This window comes from Athene cunicularia, assembly GCF_003259725.1.
Source record: "Athene cunicularia isolate RWA chromosome Z unlocalized genomic scaffold, athCun1 chrZ_part1, whole genome shotgun sequence".
In the NCBI taxonomy this organism is placed as follows: domain Eukaryota; kingdom Metazoa; phylum Chordata; class Aves; order Strigiformes; family Strigidae; genus Athene; species Athene cunicularia.
The window spans coordinates 15,865,587-15,890,072 of record NW_020799142.1 but is presented as its reverse complement, the minus strand read 5'-3'; the positions used below and the strand labels follow the sequence as shown (position 1 = coordinate 15,890,072).

Genomic DNA, 24,486 nt, shown 5'->3' with positions numbered 1-24,486 from the left:
AGGGAGGGGAACGGCTGGCCATGTGATGGCTGGCTGCCAGCTGAGCTCAGAGCACAACATTATGCAACGTGACTGCCGAGTTTCTGATTTGCATTTGCTGTCAGCACAGCTCATCAGCACTAGACAGTTAATGCTATCAGGGGCCACATGTCCTCTATCTTCTTGCTCTCACTGTTTATCCAGGTATGATGTCATCATCCTCCTCCTCTTCCCATGCTAAGAGCTTCTTTAGCAGAGATAGTCATCACACGTTTTTACTCTTTAAAGCTGTGCTAATATGCACTGTATCAAAATTTTTGACTTTCTAAATGTCCATTTTAAATGCATACATAGCTCTTACTGCCACAATAACTTCATGGATGGACGTGAAGATAATTGCTTTGTGAGAAGGAAAAAAGATACAGCTTTGTACCTGTGGAAGTGAGACACAATCAAATTAAAAAGTCAGTTCTGCTATACAAGCTATGGGATTGCCTTTGACAAGATTATTTTAGCTAGAGGGTATTTCTCCCTGTCCAGGTTTTTCCCCCCGTTTGTCTCTCTAATTACTGTATGGACTTCCTATCCCCTTTATTACTTTTGCAGATTTCTCAACCAGTTTGACACAAAGAAGCCGGAGATTTTCTTCACCCTGCAGGCTAAATTAAATTGAACTAACTAAAAGCTTTTATAGCAGCTTTGAACTTTTGCATTGAGGTTTTTGTTTTTTCCTGAAAAAACTAAGCAAAATTATTCATAGCTGGTAGTAAAATTGGGCTGGTCATCCCACTAAACACTATGTGTTCTAGTTAGCTGTGACTTTTGTTTTCAGTGGAGCAGAGAGATCGAGCAAACAAAGCTGCAGCTATTCAGACTGTTTGTCTCATTAGGAAACAGGAGTCATTCGGTTAAAAACACATTCAACTGCTCTAGCAGCAGCTTGCTACAGTGAAACGGGATGCATTTTGGATTTGCTCTGAAGCTTGCCTATTCTGATGCAGAGACTGACAAAGTGCTGCCAGAAGATGTAGGATGCAGTGGGCTAATCCTGCCAGTTTCAGGCTCACCACGTGCACAGCTGTGGTACCTGAGCTGCTTACTGAAAAGGTTTCAGTAGTGCCAACAAGAATTTGGGATTGCTTCTTCCCTTCATAATGCCCGTGATCTATGCAAACCATTTTCCCACTAGGGCTGCTGGGAACATGTGAGGATGAGCTTACAAAGAGCAATAGGCACCACCATCTGGCTTATCTGCCTTGCTGAGCGTGGCATCCTTCATCTTCCCAGCACAGCACTTACCAGACTCTTCTGCCACCAAGGAAGGATTGAAAAAACAGTCCTAGGGATTGGTACTCCTTGCAAGCTAACCCCGAACCTAAAGGAGGATTTAAGACTTAAGGAAAGAATGGACATAGAATTTTTTTTTTTATTCAGTCGTAAACTATTTTCAGTTAACCGAACAACCAACCCCCCAAATAACAAAATTCTCACTCTGATCACGGAGAGGTGCATGAAAGCCACTTCAAGAACTGGACCTGCTTTAAGATCATATTTCTTCTTCAAGACAATAGCTGTCACTTATGAATTTTATTTTAAAATGCTATTTCTTTTGATCATCCATTTAGAGCTGAGATTGTCTGTTCAATATTTAACTGTGGTACTCTTTTTTTTTTTTTCTTTGTGATATCCCAGTGTATTGTTCCTCTAGGCAGGCTGCTTTTGCCACTGAAGCCAATGGTAAAATTTTCTGACAACTGAGATTGAAAGTCTTTCTACAGAACTGTATAGCACCTTTGTGAATTAGATTGCTTTATAAAATACCACATCTGATTGACTTTTCTGATTTATCCCCACATTTATTTTGTATTTGCTATGCAAAACACTATGATGACAAAAATATGGTAATCAAATTATTCAGGAAATATGCTTTCACTTAAGATGTCACAGCTATGTAAAAAAAATTTAACTTGCAAAAGAAAATAAAATACAGTAACTAGGCAGAATCAACCCATGCTTTTATTTCCATTGCATATAAAATTTCATATGAAGGTATTGATGTACAATACTATCCCCTAGGCTGTAAGAGAGGCTAAGAAACCAGTGAAAGAATAGTCATGTGCAATGTCCACACAAGTTGCCACTCTCAAGACATAACAAAAAGAAAAATCAAATTAAAACAATAACAAAAAATTGTTCAGGATTTCTGTTGATACGGTGTCCCTTTTAATACCAATTAAAACAAAAGCAATCAATTTCCTTTGGGCCAGGGCTGCTAAAATCTACAGTTTGTGTCAAAAAGGAGGCTCTGTTTTTCCTTGAAAAAGAATCTCTCCTTTCATAAAGAAGTCCCATGCTACAAGGGCTGGGCATCACTGGAATGGAGGAGAGGTATTTACCTCACTCTGGCAAATTCATTGATATCAGCTCTAAGTAGTCTGAAGCAATGTAGCAGGTCAAACAGCAAGAGATGCTCGGTCCAACCTGCAAACCTAACACTAGTGTTATTAAAAGATCTAAAGGTTTACCACCCTCCTCTAGATCTAGTGCATCATGCTATACAAACCTGTGCAAAGCCTTAAATACAACTATATAAAATAAAACTTTGGCTGCTTATAACACTAATATTGGTGTTGGAAAGCATTTACAAGATTAAAGTTGTCTTTTGTCCTACTTTATGGATTCTGCTTATATAGTGATAGTTTGTACTATTAAATAAAGAAGAGATATTACAGACAATGTAAAAGTGTATAAGTTATACCCTTTTAATTCTGACTATTCCATTTCCCAATATGCACTAAAATCAAATGCTTATTACAGATGCTTTCCAAAGCTGTTTCAGTAGAGTTTCGTACTGAAATACAGTATCGATTTTATACTTTTTTAGGAGAAAAAAATGGCTGCAATAAACCCTGATGATAGCTTGTAAAAAAGATTATAAGACAGGCAATACAATTACATTGCCAGAAGTCTGGAAAAGATTGAACTTCCAGTAGGGTCGTGAATGAAAGCTCATTGTAGTATCATGCATAATAGCTCATACAATTATCCCCACCTGTCAGCAACTAAAAATATGGTAGAAATGCCCAGCCCTAGCCCCACAGCTATGTTACTTCCAAATGCAGCAAAACAGAAGAAAATATTGTTTAAAGTTAAGGCACAGCCCTGGGACCAAAGACCTGCAGCTTTTTTTATTGTTATCTTTATGAATTTTATACTTTTCTCGACTCTTCCATAAACAAGCTCTAAGGTGACACTGGATATCTTACAGGAGAAAAAAAATGTACAAGGAATATGTATACACAATCATTCTCTCACCAAGAGTTTCCAAATATAGCAACACCACCCTGACAAGGATGATGTTATAATAAGAACTGATAATTTACAATTAACATTACAGTATGTACATTACAATAAATACATGGTTGTAAACAGAGACAAACAAGACTGTATTACAGGTAAGGTCATTTGGTGAGAAAAATGCATGGCACAAAATAAATAATGCATTTGAAAAGAACTGTCAAAGCTTTCTGTAAAATCCATTTCATAAAAGTTTTTAAATTTCTGAATGCTATTTATCTATATTCTTTCATCATCATTTTTTAATAACACAAAACAATTTAACAATTCAAATACAGCATTGAGTACAGTAACTTGCAAGCTAAAATGTACTGTTATAGCAAGATGAATTTTCTTTTTTTCCCCACTTTATCCACTCACTGCATTTTTTTATGGCAAAAATATTCAGAACACATAAAGCCACTTGTAAATTGTATTGTTTTAAAGCAGTGTGCAATGCTAAAACACACTTTGGCAAAAGAGGAAAAAAAAGATTGTACAGTGCATTATATCCCTGGCTCTAAGAAATGATTTAATTTTCTATTATTTGATTGTCCACATGTATGGGTGTATATCTCAGTATGGTGTTATGCTTTTCATTTACTTTCAATTAGTGCAGATACAAACCTTTTCAGGTCCCTATTGGTTATTTTGGAATTTATATTGCTTTTCCATTACTAAGGTTCCAGGCACTCTTGGGGACTGAAAGGATTTTTAAATGGATCACGTTCAGGAGAAATGATGAAGAACAAGTCAAAAATTGAGAAAAAAAACCCCAACCCATGAGTTCTCTTAATTCTCTTTCCTTCTTTAGCATCTTCTGTGCTAAAGCCCTGTGAGGGCTAAAGGTAGAGAAAACTATGACCTGGATACAGAAGAATGCAAAATGCATTTAAAAGCTGAATTATTAGCCAATTGTTTTTAACAGGTTTTTATTCTAGATCTCAGACACTTAAAAAACCCTGCATTCATATCTGCAAACTTACGTCAAAATGGATCCAAGGGTAAAATAAAGGCTGTTGCTATCTTTTGTTAATAAATCATCTTGATGTTGCTATTTTTACCAAAATTTTAAAAAGACTGGGAGTCTGCTAGCTTCCCTAGGCAACTATTCCCCATCTTCTAGGCTCAAAACTGCAATTTTAACAAAGAGTAAAATGGAGGAAATAAAATTCCTTCCTCTTTCATGTGACCAAACAACAGGACTGGAAAATGATAGATTGAACTCCTACCTCCCTTTAACTTTCCAAGTTACAGAAGCTTTCAGGACCAATCAAACTAAAAAGCAGGATTTCCTCAGCACAAGCTGGATAAAGGATGAAAAGATCTGAGACTGAAATAATGGGGAGTAAACTACAATTCTCACGATGCATTGCTCATTTACTTAAAAACATAAAAAGACTGACCCAGCTCTTCTTGCAACAAAGACATGAAAAATGCTAAACATTATTTTTATGCTGTAGGCATCTCAGATTAGCAAATGGTTTAACTAGGTAGCTGACACAGATAAAAAGATCAAGTCAAACTTGGAAATATTACACTAATGCTTTTTTTCACCAGAACAAATATTCCATACGTTGTATTAGCCTGTTTCGATTTAGCAGTCTATAGCTCCCAGCCAAAACTGGTCTGGAAACCATGTTTCAGAGGAACAAATTTTATTAGTATAGCAGAGGAGCTGCTTTTCATAGTCACAGAATTCAGGTTGGAAGGGATGTCAAGGATCACCTGGTCCAACCTTTCTTGGTAAAAGCATCATCTGGACAAGATGGCCCAGCACCCTGTCCAGCTGAAATGCCTTTGTATTAAGACAACAATTCATTTACCTCTCTTACAGGCTTTAGTTATGCAAATTCTAACCTTAGTGGTCCCAGCTGGTTTCACTGGAACTTGTAGTAAGATAGAATTGTCAGGATCAGGCCAGTATAAGGGCAAAAGCACAATGTAAGTTCCTCTAATATGTTTGGGAAAACTAAAACCAAAAAAGCTATCATACTGAAGAAGTTTTATGTAACAAAGGATATTCATGAAACTCACAAATATATAAAATTGACTTTTACAGCTCAATATTACCATGAGATTAAGGTGCAAAAAAAAGAAGGAAGGGAAAAAATCCCTAGAAGTATTATCCAGTGTAGCACAGATTTGTACTGAAAACTTGTAAGTTTCTCTTTGGAAAAAAATAACCAGTGGCAGATGAAGTCTGAAAATGTTTTTCTTTAAATATAATACCTCAGTACATTTAATAATAAAAGTAAGCTCTACAAAAGATCTATCTCTTACATACTATATGAAATCCAGAGGCTAGAGCAACCCACTGGGTCACACTTTTTTGTCACGCATCAGGAAAACCTGAAGTTAGAAAATGATGCAATTTCCACAGCTCATCATCGTATTGTTAACAGAATCACATATCCCATCACTTATGTGCATTTGTTTCTCAGTACGAACCTCAGTTTGTTTTCTGTTTCCTCTCATGATGAGCATTATCTAATACTTTGATTGTGAAACACAACGAATTCAAAAACTATCAAAGCATATCAGCATTTGGTTGGCAGGTGATACTCCTTTGAAAACACTTGATTTATTTAATCAAATCTGCCAAATGGAGAGCTTACTAAAGTGTAGTTTATGAATGTTATCCCCTCTGATTTTTGATGTCATGGAGGTGAAAATTCTGGTTACAATATTCCTGAGTGCCAAACCGAGTCATCAAGGTCAGTTTTGATCAACAAATGTCCTGGCAGATGACAGCGAGTTCTGGCCACGGTTTTAGCATATGACATACACTTTGGAAAACATTACCTAATCAAAAAAAAAAAACAACCCCAAAACCAATCCCAAACCCACAGAAAAAACAGAAAGAGGAAAAGAAATAAAGAGGGCAAGAACGAAAGAGACTGCGTCTTCATTGTTATGTGTCAGGAGAATGTTCTTCCACCACACAAGGTTCTGTCTGGTTCTCCTCCTCTTCTACTTCTTCCCCTACTTGCTCATCAAGAGGAATTTCAGTGGATTCTGAATCCTGGGTGCAAAGTGTCTTGGAGTCACTGCAGCTGGTGTCTTCTTCTACTTGACTTCCACTGTCCTTTTCGGTGTCTGACTCACCGTCTTCCTCCAGTGTTAGTTCAAACTGGAATTTTTCAGTTTGGCCCTGCCTACCCTCTTCCTGGTCATCAGGTGCAGGAGAGGGACTTTGAGGGATTGTGCTCTGGTACCACTCTCGATTGTCCTCCAGTGTATCTAAGATATCCTGGGCATCCGGGTGAACAAGATCTGCCCATGTCTCCCACAGAGGATGAACAATGTAGTCTATAAAACCCACCTGTTTCAAATAATACAAAATTAAGATGAGCTCTTATTCACAAAGAAAAAAACAACTATGCCTGTAAGTCACACAATGTATAAGAAATATAACGCTAGTAAGAGACAATAGATGCACTACTCTGAAAGGTGGCTGAAAGGAAACCATGCTCTTTTATGTAGTAAATTGTCTCTTACATTTCAAAAGTCTGATTCCAGATATTGGATAAAGTCTTGGAAAGGATTTGTTTTCAAATGAACTGCTCATTCCAAACAACTCCACTGCATCTAGTGAGCCAAACAGCTGCTTTATATTTAATTCTGCTTTTGAAGGAAACCCTAATGAGCAGCTGTAAAATACTCTCTTTTGACATGTATCCTACGTTGCAGGTCACTACAGTGATGGAATCCCTTCAGCAAATACAATGCCATGTACTGTGTTTTCACAGTAAAAATCTTAGTACCCCTCACTTACTTCCCAGGAGCTGAATTAACTATCTAGGAGGAAAAAAAGGAAGCAGTGCATTCAGAAATTAATCAAAACATGGCTATTGAACACCTTTTTCTGTTAAAATGTCAAACTACCCACTCAGATCAATTACCTGTGATTTTTCTACAGATGCATTGTGCTTATCACACATGGGACTGATCTCCATTCCCCTCTCTCTTTCCCGATCTCCCTGACGGAAAAATTCCTCCATGATTCTGTCTGTCCATTGGCGGTAAAGATGGAGTGGCTTGGTTGGATTGCTTAGATCTGCACAGTGCACCATATTCTGAAGAACCTAAAATAGATTGAAGACCTGTGGCGTTATTACACTGGAGAAAAACAGCTCCTTTTCCATTTACACTTTTGGGGCTGTGAAACAGAATCTTGAAAAGACACGTAGTGCAAGATTTACTCTAAACAGCAAGAAACTTAAGTGCTTGGGTGTTTTTCACACTTGCAGTAATAGCCATGAACTACCTCGCTTCTGCTGCTTCTGCCTGTATAAGGGACAGAAAATCTTTGAAAGACAGCCCAATCAGGTGCTGATAAGTTAAAGGAAAGGCCAAAGCCTCATTTAGTCCTGAAGTACTCTATCACTTCATTACTCTCTCTTGAGAGTCACTCAGTATCTAACAGAGTATGTCGCAGGTAGGAAGCGTAAGAGGGCACAGAGGGAAGGTAGTGAGTCATGGTGTGAGATCTAAAACATGCTGGAGAATGGGCAGGCGAATGTTATTAAGGATGTAAATTAATACAAGTGACTATTTGTAGATGAATTTTCTTACCTGAATCCTGTCTGAATAGTTATCAAGAAGGAGGACACCAGAACTGGTCACTTTTTTGGTTTCAACCATAGTTTTTAAATCAGCCAATAGATTCATGTGCTTAGACATGTCTGTTGCAAGTACCTTGAGAGAAACAAACAAATAAATGAATATTATGTAAATTATTCCACAGATTTTTTAAAATAATCTTTGAACACATAAATAAGCAGTTTTGGGGGAACCCCTAACTCCTGTATCTGAACAGGAGTTCAGTATAAAAGTCCAAGTCCTGTATGTCGTTGGTGTCCAAACTAGTAAGTGTTCATTTTGCTTATTTTAAGAATATGACAAAATGATCTGATCAGAGTTAATCCATCATCAATCCAGTAGCAAATTTCTGTGATGGTGAAAAGGCATACACATCAGTATGAAAACAACTTGAAGCAGGATTGTGTACCTTCTAAAAAGGTACAGATGGTTATCGAACTGAAAAGAACCCACTATTCATGTTTGGACAAGACACAACAAAACTTCAAACTTTTACTTCATTGGTTATGGGTCTAATGACATGTAATTTATCACAAAATGTTTCTGTGCTTTATTATTCAATTTGCTAGCACTATAGAAGTGGTAGACTCAAGCAGAACTCACAATGTCAATGACCATTTTCCTCAATGATTGCCTCTGTTTTTTGGTCAAATTCTGGAAAATGTCACAATTTTCTTCCTGCAGCAGCTTGAAGCCCACTGCTAAGTGATGATTCTCCAGTACTGATGAGTCATTGTACATCAAGGCGAGTTCAGAATCTGCAACAACAATTGCAGGGCAGAATGTTACTGAAGTCTGTGCTTCTACCAAATCCCCTGAGATTTTTCAAACTCATTACATTCATAACAAGATTTTCAGATGAACTTTTAGAAACATAGTTCCTGTAGTTCACACAGTATCAAAAGTTGCAGAACTAATGACTGAATATCTTAACAAATCAAGGCAAAGTATGTTGAGGGAACCAAAGAAAATACTTTGCAGTGAAGCATGTACATGTGCCTGGAGTACCAAGTTACAGAAAATACAAGGAAGGTATTTTTCAGAACACATTTTCATATCTGCATGAGGTCACATGGAAAATATTATATGCATAAACACACTCTGATTTCATACCTCCCTCCAACACAACTACTAAAACTCCATTGCTTAAGTCAAGTTGCAGCTATCCAGCACTCAGACCTGGGAATACACAGCTGATGCTTTGCTGAAGGTCAGGCAGAGAGCGCACATCTTTGTTTTTAAACTATGTCCTTCTGCAGTTAGATGCCTTGCCAATTAGGCCTACAGGTCACTGATGACAATTAGATATCTGAGGAGGCTGGCAGGATGGTAACAGTTACACTTCTGCTCATTTCCTTGGAAGATTATAGTGCCTTGAAAATACAAGCAGTGGCCTTGCCTACTGCCTTGTACTTGAGCATGGTCAATGCCTGATGCTGTAATGCTGACTTCTCCAACAGAAGTATTCTTAACTTAGTCACTCCATATGGCTGAGAGAGTAACATACACCTTCCCAGCAATGCTATGCTAAGGCACACATGCAAGGTCTGCATTTGTCTGATTAAATCAGCTAAACAGTCATCTCTGGCAAATGAAAGAAGTTGCGACAATTTTCTGCACAGCTTTAGCTTCTACCCAGAAATACCACACAGTCTGCTTGTGTATGTTTTAACACACAGCTTGCAAATGAACCTGTCATAAAAAAACACTTTTTATGCAATCACACTTGTCATGTGTAATATTAACTTCTATTTATTACAGCTGTTCTATCCTAAATCTAACCATATGTCACAGTCTATATTCTACTCTTTGTCGTCTTTATCTTCTTTTACAGCAGTTTTGTTTTTAAAATCCCTCTGGCTCAATGGGGTGCCTATAAAAGCTCTGCTCTTCAGATTTCATTAGTCTCATTATCTTTTCTCCTGCTGTCTTCCTCTCCTATCTTGAATGCATCTATTTTTTGAATCAAAAAACCCTTCCTCTACCTTTCCTTATCCCAATGGCAGCAAAACCATAACAGCAAAAGGAAAAAGAAAGCAAGTTTGTCAAATGATCTCTCTTTCATCTTTCACAGAACATTTACAAAGCTTGCCTACTTGTTATTTTTCTTTCAAAGAAGACAGGCACTAGTTTATTTTCCTTTCAAATAGCATTCTGATGAGCCTTATCTGCAAAACACTCAAGATTGCCAAAATACTTTGGAAGGCTGGAGCTACAGACAGAGCTAAAATGTGCTCAACTTTGTAATGGAGGTGGAAATGGAAGAAAGTTCCCTTATCTCTAACACACTGTAAGTTTCAAGTGTATTTGTTTGAAAGGTCAGAGTTACAGTGACCAAATAAGCATCTCCTCTGATGGTAATACAATCCATATTTGTTATTTAATTACATTCAAGACAGATTAGATTTTTGACAACTCTGTAAAAGACTAAATCCTTAAATAGTCAAATAATATTCAGAAATATCACATCTGAGTAATTATAAAGAATAAGCTGAAATATGGCAAATATGTACCTACTTTAAGTAACTCTAACTCTGCCTTTTAAAAATACAAGCTTATACTTAGTGAAATGTTAATACATTGTAAGGTTCACTGGAAAACAAAACCAGGTACAAGGAAATGATCTTCTAGAGGTTAGGAAAATTTAGGATTTGAGAGACCTAAATTAGATGGTCTTTATCTCTGTCTGTCCCTAAAGTTTATTCCTTGTACACAGAACAATGCAAAAGGGATAAAATCCCTTTGTCTCTTTCAACCTGGCAACAGCAGTTCCAGCTAGTGATGTTACTTGTTTGACATGGAAGCCCTCTATCAGAAGGTGAATTGAGAAAAACAAGACATTTCCTCTAAATCATTAAATAAACAGCATCAGAATTACTCCTAGCTTAGCTCAATTTCAACTGTATGCCTAAAAGTGAATGCTTTATGTATCACTACTGGTCCCTTCAACTAGCCAGTCACCCTGCTTAAACCTGAACAAACTGGTGGTTTCCCCTAGCACCTCAGTCACCCATATACCCTGATACTCAATTTCTGATTAAACACACAAATAAAAACTTTACTTACATATGTCCACTCTTTAAGAATTTAGGTACTACACACCATTTTGTGCACAAAGCTTCATTCACTGTCTTATACCACACTGCTGAACTGTACTAGTTACCAATAAAGTACCAAAAAACTGGAGTCAATCCCATGCAGACTGAGTCATCAAATTGAATTTCACTACAGGGTGGCCCTCAGGCCATTAAGGCAAAATTAGAGGCATGTCAAACTGGAGTAGAGGTCTTATCTGAACATACAACAGCAATGAGTCAGAAAAGGAGCTGCCTTCTTCAAACCATACTGCTGATTTGGGGTCATGAAATTTTAGCACCAGTGCAATAGATCCAAAGTGCAGGAATGAGAGTATCTATAAATGTGCAACCAAAAGGGTCAAATACACAACCCTAGATATGTTTCTATTTCTGTAGCTTTTTCTTGCTTGGATTATTAGCATTATTTCAACTTTTGTACTTCTGGGTCAGATACTGTAAAAGGAGAAGTTGTCAGATGTCAAAAGACATAATATCATATGAAAGAACTTGTACTGATGTACAATGCGCCACCCATTTATAATAGCAACATATGCCACTGAAATTAAAGCAGGTTATATTGGTGCAAGAAGCCACATCCAATACACTGAAACAGTGCCAGGTTTATAGTTCATGTCTTAGCAATCCTTGCTAGAGGTTACTATGTAAAACATTCCTAAAGTTCAAAAAATGCAAAATAATATCCAGTTTAAAATATAAAGACCTATCTATTTACTGAGAAAAGTTACAGAAAGAAGCAAACAAGGAATGAACTGTGCATTTTTTAGGTGCTATGTGCAAACCTTGCAGGAAATTTTTGAGAAAACCACTGAACAAACTTACTTGTGTTGATAAGAAACTGGTTTGAAACCCCAGGATGATCTACATCATGTATTGCACTGGCAAAAATTGCTGCAAGGATCTCTAAATCAGTGAACACTGCCTAGAAAAATCATGAAACAGAAATGACAATCACTAATCAATGAAAACCTGTTTTCAACAAAAAGGACTCTACTTTCAATCTAGACCTGAACAAGCAAAACATATTTGAAATGTATCAGGGATCTCAAGAGATTTTACACATAGGCTATGACGACCTTTTATAAAATCTTCAATTATGTAAAATTTCATAAATATTTCAAGTCTAACCAAAGTAAAACAATCCTTACTTCACACTGACAGCATTGCTAAATTCCATAACAACTGAAGTTTTCTCAGCTTCAGTCTGTAAATACATCATTTTTATCACATCATCAAGTACAGGTTTCTAAACCGTAGCACAAATTCAAGTTAAAAATTTCAGCCTGACTCCTATGTATTGTGCTACACTTGAAAGACACACATCTCCTAAACGATGCTAAAGGAAATTGCCACAGACTACAACGCATTTTAAGATTTACTGTTTTTTCTTCTGCATGAGATTACTAGGAATATGGGAAGAGAAGTCTGCAATGGATTTGGCATGTCACTGACCCTAGTCTCTTGTTGTCACAATCACCCTCATGACATAATTGCTTTCATAATTGATCAAGAACAGCTCAGAGGTATGTAGGTCAGCAGTGGCACTGGGCAGACATTGCTATTTTACTAGCTCAAGCTCTTCTAAGAGCAAGGCCATGAAAAACAGTTGATCTGGGAAGCAACCACAAATGCTACTGATGACCAGTTCATCTGTTTGGTGCAGCCAGTTATGATTTAAGAACATAATCTGATCTTTCTTCTTGAGATAAAGGAATCTTTTTCATAAGAATTTCTGAGCCTTTGAGGATTTAGACCTTCCATCAGTCTTAAGGTCCACTTACCTTTTTAAGAAGGTAAAGCAGAAGCATTCAGTAACTTAAAAGATCGGTCATTATGAAAAAGTCAAAATGCATCCCTCCTTTAAAATGAGGGAAAATCCTTTTGAACTACTAAAATTTCAACTGCTTGCTTTATCTGCCTTATATATCCAACAATACTGGGATATATCAATGTTTGCTATACTAAGGCCCGCATTGTGCTTAAAAAAAAAAAAAAAAGGAAAGTAATCTACATCTTTCTTCCTTCTACTTCAGAGAAGCACTTGTGGTAAGAAAATTCTTCAGAAAAGAACATATGAAATGTCACTTTTCCTGAAGAATTTTGAAATATTTATAAAAAATTGAGATAGTCCACTGAAAATTTAGTACATGTTTCACTCTGCCTGAGAAACAAACACAAAGCCTTTCAGGATCAGAATAAATAGGAAAAAACAAGGAAAAAAAACCTTCAAAAGGCTCTATTGAGGAAATCCCATTTTATCACTATCTTTCCTAATCAATTACACTAATTGTGGTTAGTGAGAATCCCACATAGGAAATTATGACAGAATAGGATGCAGTATTAGTAATGAGATGGTGGAAACAAGTTATGCATTATGTTACAATGGAAAAGGTTACAAGAGCACAAATCTGCATGATTTAACAGAAAAAGATGTGACATTCTCTGCACATATTTACATATAAAGAAGCTTTGATCCTCACAAAGTATCTTTAAAAGAGCAGAATTCATACAAGAAATTATTAAAAAATTAATTACAAAAATAATTAATTAAAAAGTATTTTAAAAATACTGCAGAAACTAAGATCTTTAATAGTTAGTTTAGAACAGTCTTAGTATGTCCCTTTCTCTCATGCCTGCCTCTTTTCCAACTCAGGGTAGTTTACCTCTAATGCCGGGGTTGACAGCAGGACATGGGTTGACTGAACAACATCTGCAGCATGTATGTTATTGTGATACGCCACATCTGTATGGTAATGGTCTTCTAGGGTCATCAAGTAAGTTATTAAAGTATCTACTGGAATCTTAAATGTTTTTAACAAGTCCCGTTCCTAGACAAGGAGAAGAGAAACAATTAAGAGTACAAGGTACAGAAAAAAAAATAAATCTAAGATAAGCTATGATCAGCACAGCTGCTGCTACTTGCCTGAAAAATGGTGTGCATGATGACTGTCAAAGGTCTGTTTCCAGATAACTCTGCTACTCGGAAAACCTGAAGGCCCCATTTGTTCACATCTTCTAGTTCCTAGAGCATAATCAAGCAACAAAGACATTGAAATCTAACACACAAATTTCAGTGATTTTTGATTGAAGCAGCTACAGACAACAGATTCATGAAGATTCAAACCTTGCCACTGTGAAAGTTACATGCTAAACTCTGGAAGGAGGAAAGCTGCTGCTACTGATCTTGCAGTATTTGAATTTGCAGCTACCAACTTTTCAGATTTTAATTCACTAAGCAGGAAAGAGTGACTCTTAAGCTCTAGAGGGAAAAATGCTACAGCATTTTGCAGGATTATTTTGTAGTAGTGGAGAAAATTTAAAGGAGCAATTGGAAATTGACTTCTTCAAGACAGAATTGTTGTGAGAGAGAAGACAGTTATTAGAAAAAAAATTGGCACAAGCAAAAAAGCTTTCTACTGTTCAGATTTGAAAGTTAATCATGAGTGTAGATATTGAGGAGTGGGATGGAGATATTTCGGGAGCGTATAACGGAAGTAGGTTGGAGGAGAGAAATGTGCAAGCTCTCATTAAAACAGAAAGGTATATAGGTCCAGAAGGTGGGAACCCCCAAACTGCTGTCCGTACAAGCTCCTGAACAGGACCTGAGCTTAGTGAGCTTCACATAATTCTGATGAAACTAAAACTGAGTATTTGTAGAGGGTTTCTTTAACAGGGGGGTGGGGGTTGCGGGTGTTAACTCTTGAATGATAATGAGATGGGAGGTTTCTGTGTGATGGACCAGCAGGTAACAAGTCAAAAAGTAGCCTACTGGGCTGGGGGTTGTTGTGGTTTAACCCCTGCGGGGACCAGAGAGGACACTGTTGTTGCCCCTCCCCGACCCTCAGCCGGTCAGGCTGGCAGTGAGGCACAAACCCGGGTTAAAATAAGGTGAAATTTAATACAACAGTGTGATAAAACAATCTGAACAACAACAGTGGCAATGATAACAACAATAAACAGCAATAACAGTGAACAAGACAAACGATATACAGAGAAATACCGCAAATGGTCAGGGAACAAAGCTGACGTGTGGCGTCCCGCCACCAAAAAGCCAAAGCCAAAGTAAAATCAAAGTTTCCCACCCCTGGACCTGACATCAGCATGGTATGAAAAACCCGGCTGGAGATCCCTTCCCCCTCTCTCTCTGCTGGGGAAAATTAACCCTTTCCTAGCTGAACCAGGACATAATCCACCCCATTATTCTATACCATCTGCGTCATGTCCAGCTGCCATTTAGCAGTTAACAATAATAAAACAATAATTTACACAGGCACAGCATGATTTACGGCATGTTCTCACCCAGAATCAAGTCCCCCTGTGGTACGCATCGGACCTCTCCATTGTCCTGCATCACCCACCAGGTGCACCCAGGTCCTTGGGCAAAAGCAATCCCGTGGATGGGTTTGCCTTTACGTTTGCCTGGTGCAGGACTAAACCAGACCATTTTTCCCAATATATTCCTCATGCGCACCACAGGGACTTTATCTCCATCTACAGCACGTGGAGGTTTCGACTGAGCCGGGCCAGCTCGACTGACAGATCCTCTTGTGTTGACTAGCCAGGTGGCCTTTGCCAGATATATGTCCCAGTCTTTGAAGGTGCCACCTCCCAGTGCTTTCAATGTGGCTTTTAACAGTCCATTGTAGCGCTCGAACTTCCCAGAGGTTGGTGCGTGGTAGGGGATATGGTAGACCCACTCGATGCCGTGTTCTTCTGCCCAGGCATTTATGAGGTTGTTTCGGAAGTGTGTCCCGTTGTCTGACTCAGTTCTCTCTGGGGTGCCGTGTCGCCACAGGACTTGGGTTTCAAGGCCCAGGATGGTGTTCCGGGCGGTGGCGTGGGGCACTGGGTAAGCTTCCAGCCACCCAGTGGTTACTTCCACCATTGTGAGCACGTGGCGCTTCCTGTGGCGGGTCTGTGGCAGTGTGATGTAGTCGATCTGCCAGGCCTCTCCAAATCTATATTTCAGAAATCGCTCTCCATTTCACTGGGGCTTCACCCGCTTGGCATGTTTGATTGTAGCACATGTCTCACATCCGTGGATGATCTCTGCAATGGTGTCAATAGTGAGGTCTATCCCTCGATCTCAATCCCACCTGTATGTTGCATCCCTACCTTGGTGGCCCGAGGTCTCATGGGCCCACCAGGCTATGAACAGTTCTCCTTTGCGCTGCCAGTCCAAGTCCACCTGAGCCACTCTGATCTGAGCAGCTTGGTCTGCCTGCTGGTTGTGTCAATGTTCATCAGTGGCCCGACTCTTGGGTACATGGGCATCCACATGGCGCACCTTCACAACGAGGTTTTCCACACGGGCTGCAATGTCCTGCCATACATCAGCAGCCCGGACGGTTTTACCCTTACGTTGCCAGTTGTTCTGCTTCCATTGCGGCAACCATTTCCACAGGGTATTCGCCACTGCCCACGAGTCGGTGTAGAGGTAGAGTCTTGGCCACTTTTCCCGCTCAGCAATATCCAAAGCAAGCTGGACAGCTTTCACCTTGGCAAACTGGCTCGATTCACCCTGTCCCTCAGCAGCTGCAGTGACCCGTCGTGTGGGACTCCACACAGCAGCCTTCCACCGTCGATGTTTTCCCACAATACGACAAGACCCATCAGTGAACAGGGCAAATCGCTTCTCCTCATCCAGCAGCTCGTTATATGGTGGGGCCTCCTTAGCATGTGTCACCTCCTGTTCTGGTGACATCCCGGAATCTTTGCTCTCTGGCCAGTTCGTAATCACCTCTAGTATCCCTGGGCGGCTGGGGTTCCCTATTGGAGCCCGTTGTGTTATCAACACAACCCATTTACTCCACGTGGCATCGGTTGCATGATGTGTGGAGGAAGCCTTTCCTTTGAATATCCACCCCAGCACCGGCAGTCGGGATGCCAGGAGGAGCTGTGTTTCAGTGCCGACCACTCCTGAGGCAGCCCGAACTCCTTCGTACGCTGCCAGTATCTCCTTCTCAGTTGGTGTGTAATTAGCTTCAGAGCCTTTGTATCCCCGGCTCCAAAAGCCTAGAGGTCAGCCTCGGGTTTCCCCAGGTGCTCTCTGCCAGAGGCTCCAGGTAGAGGCATTCTCCCCGGCTGCGGTGCAGAGCATGTTCTTAACCTCCTGCCCTTCCCGGACTGGCCCGATGGCTACTGCTTGGGCAATCTCTCGTTTAATCTGTTCAAAGGATTGTTGTTGGTCAGGGCCCCATTCAAAATTGTTCTTCTTACGGGTTACATGGTAGAGAGGGCTCACAATCAGGCTGTAGTTCAGGATGTGCATCCTCCAAAACCCCACAGCGCCCAGGAAAGACTGAGTCTCCTTTTTAGAGGTTGGTGGGGCCATGGCTGTTATCTTCTTTATCACATCCACTGGGATGTGGCGACGCCCATCTTGCCATTTTATTCCTAGGAATTGAATTTCCCTTGCAGGCCCCTTAACTTTCTTTTGCTTAATGGCAAAGCCAGCCTTCAGGAGTATTTCAATCATCTTCTTCCCTTTCTCAAAGACTTCCTAGGCTGTGTCCCCCCATACAATGATGTCATCAATGTACTGCAGGTGTTCTGGAGCCCCACCTTTCTCCAGTGCAGTATGGACCAGTCCATGGCAAATGGTGGAGCTGTGGTTCCACCCCTGGGGCAATCGATTCCAGGTGTATTGGATGCCTCTCCAAGTGAACGCAAACTGTGGCCTGCACTCTGGCGCTATCAGAATGGAGAAGAACGCGTAAGCAATGTCAATCGTTGCATACCACTTGGCTGGCTTCGACTCCAGTACATACTGGAGCTCTAGCATGTCCGGCACTGCAGCACTCATTGCTGGCGTAAATTCATTCAGCCACTGTAGTCCACAGTTAGCCTCCATTCGCCATTAGGCTTTCTCACTGGCCATATAGGACTGTTGAAGGGTGAGTGAGTTTTGCTGATCACCTTCTGGCTCTCTAGTTGATGGATCAGCTGATGGATGGGGACCAGGGAATCCCGGTTAGTGCGGTACTGCCGGCGCTGCACCGTCCTGGTAGCAATCGGCACTCGCTGCTCCTCAACCTTAAGCCACCCCACCACTGAGGGATCCTCTGAGAGGCCGGGTAAGGTGGACAACTGTTCAACCCCCTCCAGGGCAGCTACACCAAAAGCCCACCAGTACCCTTCTGGGTCTTTGAAGTACCCTCTCCTGAGATAGTCTATGCCCAGGGTGCATGGGGCATCTGGGCCAGTCACAATGGGGTGCTTATGCCAGTCCTTCCCAGTCAGGCTCCCTTCAGCTTCCAGTAGGGTCAGCTGTTGGGATCCCCTTATCACTCCGGAGATGCAGATGGATTCAACCGCACTGTAGTTCGATGGCATCAGGGTGCACTGTGAGCCAGTGTCTACCAAAGCCTTATACTCTTGTGGGTCTGACGTGCCAGGCCATCGGATCCACACTGTCCAGTAAATCCGATTATCCCTTTCCTCTACCTGGCTGGAGGCAGGGCCCCTCTAATCCTGCTCATCATCACTCACTTCTTGCAAGAATGATTTACTGATCCCCTCAAGAGGGTCAGACATAACGTTCACCATTCTATTCTGCCTGGGGGATTTCTAACTGGTCACTGGAGCTGCGCTCTTCTTGGAGGACTCCCCTTTCGCGATGGTCTTCCCTTTCAGCTGCTCTACTTGTGCAGCTAGGTCAGCAGTGGGCTGTCCATCCCACCTCCTCATGTTTTCTCCATGGTCGTGGAGGAAAAACCACAGGGTGCCTCGTGGTGTGTACCTTCTGCTGCCTTTCTCTTGGGTGGGGAAACGTTTACTTCTAATGGCTGAGACATCATCCCGTGCAGGTGGAATGTAGGACATGTCCTCTTCCATTTTCTGGACCCTCTTGAGACAGTTCCTCCACAGCTGAGACCCGGGAATGCTGAGATGAAGGGAGATTTCCCTCATATTGCCGGAGCTTGCCAACCACTCCATCCACTGTTAGTGTGGGTGTCTGTCCACCAGGACACTATTGCCAATGCTTTCGAGTGTGCTTCTGGTGCGCTCTTCAGGAACTTTTGCCACATCAGGTGTGTGCAAGGGGCCTGATCTGGGTCCATAGGTGATTGCTTATCATTCAGATCACCATAGATCATCTCAAACACAGCCAGTTCCCTGAGGTTCTGGATGCCTTTCTCAATGGTGGTCCATTTGCCTTGCTGACATAGGATATCATCCTTGTAGGGGTGCCTCTCCCTTACACTGAACAGGAGTCCCTTCCAAAGGCTGAGGGTTTGAGCCTGTTTCCCTATCTCCCTGTCAGTGCCAGCATCCTTGGCTAAAGATCCCAGCTACTTGGCCTCTCTCCCCTCCATCTCAAAAGCACTGGTTCCATTTCCCAGCATCGGAGCAGCCAGGTGCAAATCTGCTCGCCTTCCAGGCGGCCGAAATCTCTCCACATATCTCACAGCTCAGTCGGGGATAGAGATTGTACAATCACCTCTGGTCCTTCCTCCTGTTCCCGTGCTGGGCCTGGCTCATCCGCATCCCTCACTCTGCGAACTGACTTTCTGGTATATTTTGTTTTCTGTATCGGGGCGACTGACACTGGCACTGCCTGGCTCTCTGGCTCAGTCGCTGTGCTGGTTGAGTCTGCCTGTCCTCCCGTTTAAGATATTGTTTGTGTGGCCTTTTCTCCCCCTTGAGGGCAGAGGGTGGTATTAAAGAGGACACGGTACGCATGGGCAAGTCCCCAACACATTGCAGCGATTTGTTTCTCCTGGGTTTTGCCAGCTTGGTAACACACCCTTTCTAAGCACTCCATCAGCTTCTCAGGGCTCTGCATTTGCTCAGGAGTGAAATTCCAAAGCATTGGGGGTGCCCACCGACTCAGGCCTTTGCCCATCTTTTCCCACACCCCTTGCCACTCACTATTATCTGACCTCGGGGCAGGTTTCTGGGCACTGCTGTTGTTCGAGAAATACCATATGGCCAAACCGAAATCAGGCAGGCATTCAGAAGGCATAGTGCCACAATCACACTGGCCTGCAGGCTCCAAGAATAATTGAAACTCTCCCAAAGCCGAGAAGATCTCTTCCTCTGGCTCACCCACAGAGGGGGTGAGACCCCTAACAAAAGCCCAAACGGCAAACAGGTACCGGCCCACCCACACACAGCGATACAAAGGCAGCATAAGCATTCAATAGCCCATATAACAACATAAGACCCTTTATACATTTTCCACCAATAACAAACTCCACCACATGGATCATACACTGGATATAAGGAGTAATCCAGCCGCACCCTGCAAACAAGTGGGCCGGCATTGCAAACATTTTCTTATCAAACAAATACAAATACAAACATAAAAATTACACCCAACAGATTGCTCTATCACACTCTGGTCAGGGTCTGTCCCTTTTTATTCTTATTTCAGCCCCTCGTTGTTGTGCCATTTAAGGCTGTTGTGGTTTAAGCCCCTTCAGGACCGGAGAGCACCTTGCTGTTGTCCCTCCCCCACTCTCAGCCAGTCAGGCTGGCAGTGAGGCACAAACCTGGGTTAAAATAAGAAGTAATTTAATACAACAGTGTGATAATACAATCTGAACAACAACAGTGGCAATGATAACAACAATAAATAGTAATAAGTGTGAACAAGACAAACGATGTACAGAGAAATACCACTAAATGGTCACGGAGCAGCTCCCCGCCACCAAAAAGCCAAAGAGAAAGTAAAATCAAAGTTTCCTGCCCCCGGACCTGACATCAGCATGGTATGAATAACCCGGCTGGAGATCCCTTCCCCCTCTCTCTCTGCTGGGGAAACTTAACCCTATGCTAGTTGAACCAGGACAGGGTGTGGACCCCAAGGAGAAGGGGGAACCTCTTACCATTAAGGTGAAGAGACTGTTGGAGCTGGTGGAGGGAGTACTGAAGGCAGCTTGCATTCTGGTGATGGATGAGAGCGGGCGGTGTGGAATAGCGCTCGTTGCACTGGTGGATCCCAGCCACCTAGATTTCTTACTAGAGGGATCCCTGATGCCTTAAAGCACACATCCAGTCCCTCAGAGAGAGGGTGCATCGAGCTATTGAATGCAACCAGCAAACATGCACCCCCCTGCCCCTTGCGTGCATGTATTAATGTAGGCAGAAGCGTTACAGGATCTGGTTGCTGATGGGTGAAAAATGGGCTAGACTGACTGGGTCAGGGTGAAGATGGAAGCTGGAGGGTTCGGCCAGTCAGTCAGAAACTCCCCACTCCAGGCAGCCTCCTTGTAGAGAGTTTAAACTGCCCCCGGATGACAGGTCGATTGTATGATTCAGGACGGAATCATCTTTGGTGGAAGGTGTTGGCATGGGGGTACTGCGGGCAATATCACATGGGCAATCTACTGGTCACATCTTGAAGTTGGTGCAATTGCTGGAGGGGAGCACTCAAGAACAAAGGAAAAATATTAGGGTTTGACGTTTTGGCAGGTAAACAATGGTATTTACCAGATGGCAGAGTGTGGAGTTTAGGGGACAGAAGCTATGTGTGTCCCTCAATATCCAGTACCTACTGCGGTCATATGGTATTTTTGGGGTGATTAATGATCTCGAAAAAATATTATAAATCATACAGGTGCAAACCAACCAAAGGGTGGCGATTAACAGTAGATTATCGGTGACTGAGTGCCCATACATATCCTTTGTCAGCTGCTGGGCCTGGAGCAGCTGGGTTGGGTACAACCCTGCAGGAGCACCCTGCCAGCTCTGGGACAGGCTCTTTGTGGTTCCATTGCAGGAAGTAAACAGAGATCGCTTGGCTTTGCTCCCACGTGGAAAGGCATGCAATTTACATTTGCATGTCTTCCCCAGGGATATAGGCACTCACCGACAATTGGTTGCTATGCACTGGCTCAAAAGCTCACTAAAACTACTCCCAGAGAAGGGGTTAAGATCTCTGGAATCACACAGCGAGACTCCTCTAGGAGTCACACAGTGAGAAGCTGTAAGGAAATGCTATGTGCAATTAGATAATTATTGCTATGGCAGATAGAGAAGGAAACACCCAAAGGAGCCACTTTATTGACGGGGTGATCCAGGAGCAGGCACACAAGGAATACAGTGGGTTTGCGCACCCCATACTATCCTCAGGCTAATGGGCACTGTCCACATGCTTGGGTGGCCTTTGATAATGGTAGAAAAAAATAATTTTTAACCTGATGCCCAGGTTCTGATCCAAGGCCTAGTTCTGTTTTTTTGTTAGGATCTTGAAGAAACAGATGACTTCGACATCCTGATTGGCAATGGTGATCCATATGGACCATCAAGACTTGGACAACAACATGGTGGCAAATGAATCTTGTAAAATTGGCAGCATTCAGATGATTGAACTTAGTGCTATTGTGTTAATGCCACTTTAGGTCAACAAATGAAGAAAGTGGCAAGAGACTTGAGGCTACTGTTGCTATATTAAGCATTAATTGGTTAATTGGATATGTTCAAATCTTCCTTGTTAAAATGGTTGATCAGCTTCCTTCAATTTTGATTGCACTACATTGTATGGTTGGGGTTTTTTTTTAAGATTTGATTGTATAATCATCTAAGAATAACAACCCACAACGAGTATGGAGACTCACGAGGACCACGTTCCCTTTTAACCTTGGAGGCAAGAGGTGACTGCACCACCACCTCAAGGAAAACAGCTGAATCATGACTGTGGTCACAGGGTGGAATGTGTGGCAGGTGCACCCGCCCAGTGAAAACAGGGCTGCTGAAGTGTAGCAGCTCCTGACTACCTTTGTTCTCGGGGCTTCACAGTAGCTGGGGTCTTTGGCCAATGAGAACCACTACTGACTACAGATCAGATTTGGCTGCGTATAAATGCAGCCCCCTGTGGGAGCCATTTCAAGCTCTTCACCTGGAACAACACATTGTGGTCAAGGACTCTCCCCTTGGGTCAGGACACTGCCCAAGGAAACTCCTTGAGGTAACTTGGGTCAGGACGCTGCCCTGAGAAGGTCCTTGAGGTTGAGAGTCCTCACTTGTTAAGTGAGTGATAAGAATGTTTTGGGTTGTCCTTAAACCCTAGGAAGTTGTTCTGTTCTCACACAGATTCGAATCTGTAATTTGTGGGGGGCTAGTTAATTTTTGGTGGTTGGTGGTTTATTTTGAGAGCCTCCAAAACAGCTAGTTTTAGGTTATTGCTGCAAAAATCATAGGAAAAGTCACTAAAAACAAAACCACAAATCATGTATATGAAATGATACAGCTACAGACAGACCTGGAAAGATAGCTCTAATAAGATAATACCAGTTGTGCATTTTCAAAACACCTAGGGCTGCCATATATTTTCATTCCCCTATGGTATATTTACTCTACATTCTTCAGATATTATTTATGAATAAACAGTTATGTTAATGCACACACAAATGCTGATTTACATTCCATCTCTAGATGAAATCCTTTTCACACAGAAATTAACCCTTATGGACTGATTCTGATTTTACTTGTTATTCTTTTACTTGGCCAAATTTAGATTATTTCAGGTGAGACCAGGCTTTGGTGCTACAGCTTGAAATCAATGGTTATAAGCAGAGTATGGAATAATACTGACAAGTCCATCCTCTATTTTAATTCAGTTCTTTAAATTCAAGGACTTATATATTCTCTACCTTGGCAAGAACATCTTCTTGGTCTGTTTTAACTCCAAATCTGGGAATACTGGAATTTGTTAGGCTGGAGCTATGCATCAGTTTTTTGACTCCACTGATCTGAGACATTGGCCTCTTCTTTTTCTCCTTCTCTTTCTGCGTCGGAGAAGGGATTTCAACTTCATGTTGTTTGTCTTCAAAAGAATGATGAAGAAGAGAAAAATTTTTAAAGGAATTTCAAATATTAACAAAATTCACTGTTGAGTTGCATCTTACAGATACTGTAGTTCTTAACAAAACTTTTTTTATTTTTATGTTTGGAGATTTTGCAACAGGTGCTTTGTATCAAGAGCAGTAAAAACATGAAAAGATAAACCTCAGTATAAGCAGATCTCAGTTTCAAAAATTGCCTCTCACAATTGCTTTAAATTGCTTTAAATGTGACTTGTGACTATCTGATTTCCACTTCTGCATCCCTTGCACTGTAGGTACAGTCAATCCTTTCATTATAAAAATGTTATTACAACTGAAATCTAAACTTCCATTTTGCAAGAAGATTTAAAATTTCTTCTTTTCTAGGAAGAAATACTCTGAAATTGGGTTTCAAGAACAATCAAAATGGTATCTCATGTAAACCTTTATAAAACATTTTCAGGACTTGAAGGACCTAATACTTGGAGACTGATTCTGTTTGCATTAAGACTTTGTACAACTCAAAGCCTTTGCCAGCCAATCTACACGTAATTTTGATGTAGAGGCAGTTCACACCAGCCATGCAGTGTATTTCTGCACCTCCCAGAGTAAGTAATACCAACAAAAGGACTGTTTTGCCCAAACCATTCATTTTACTGTGGGCTTTTGCCTCCATAGGAACTTTCGGTGACATCACTTCA

The 24,486-nt window shown here is 41.4% G+C and overlaps 1 protein-coding gene across 1 annotated transcript in view; it reads right to left on the bottom strand.

Moving 5' to 3' along the window:
* Positions 1–1,973: 1,973 nt before the first annotated feature.
* Positions 1,974–24,486, bottom strand: part of PDE4D (phosphodiesterase 4D) — a 658,904-nt gene continuing 636,391 nt past the window's right edge. The window contains exons 12-19 of the mRNA XM_026865784.1: positions 23,615–23,787; positions 13,939–14,037; positions 13,679–13,843; positions 11,838–11,937; positions 8,524–8,678; positions 7,894–8,016; positions 7,221–7,403; positions 1,974–6,640 (exon numbers count right to left, since the gene is read on the bottom strand). Coding sequence (XP_026721585.1) covers positions 6,230–6,640; positions 7,221–7,403; positions 7,894–8,016; positions 8,524–8,678; positions 11,838–11,937; positions 13,679–13,843; positions 13,939–14,037; positions 23,615–23,787 — 1,409 coding nt within the window. The 3' untranslated portion in view covers positions 1,974–6,229. The remainder of the gene's footprint in view (positions 6,641–7,220; positions 7,404–7,893; positions 8,017–8,523; positions 8,679–11,837; positions 11,938–13,678; positions 13,844–13,938; positions 14,038–23,614; positions 23,788–24,486) is intronic.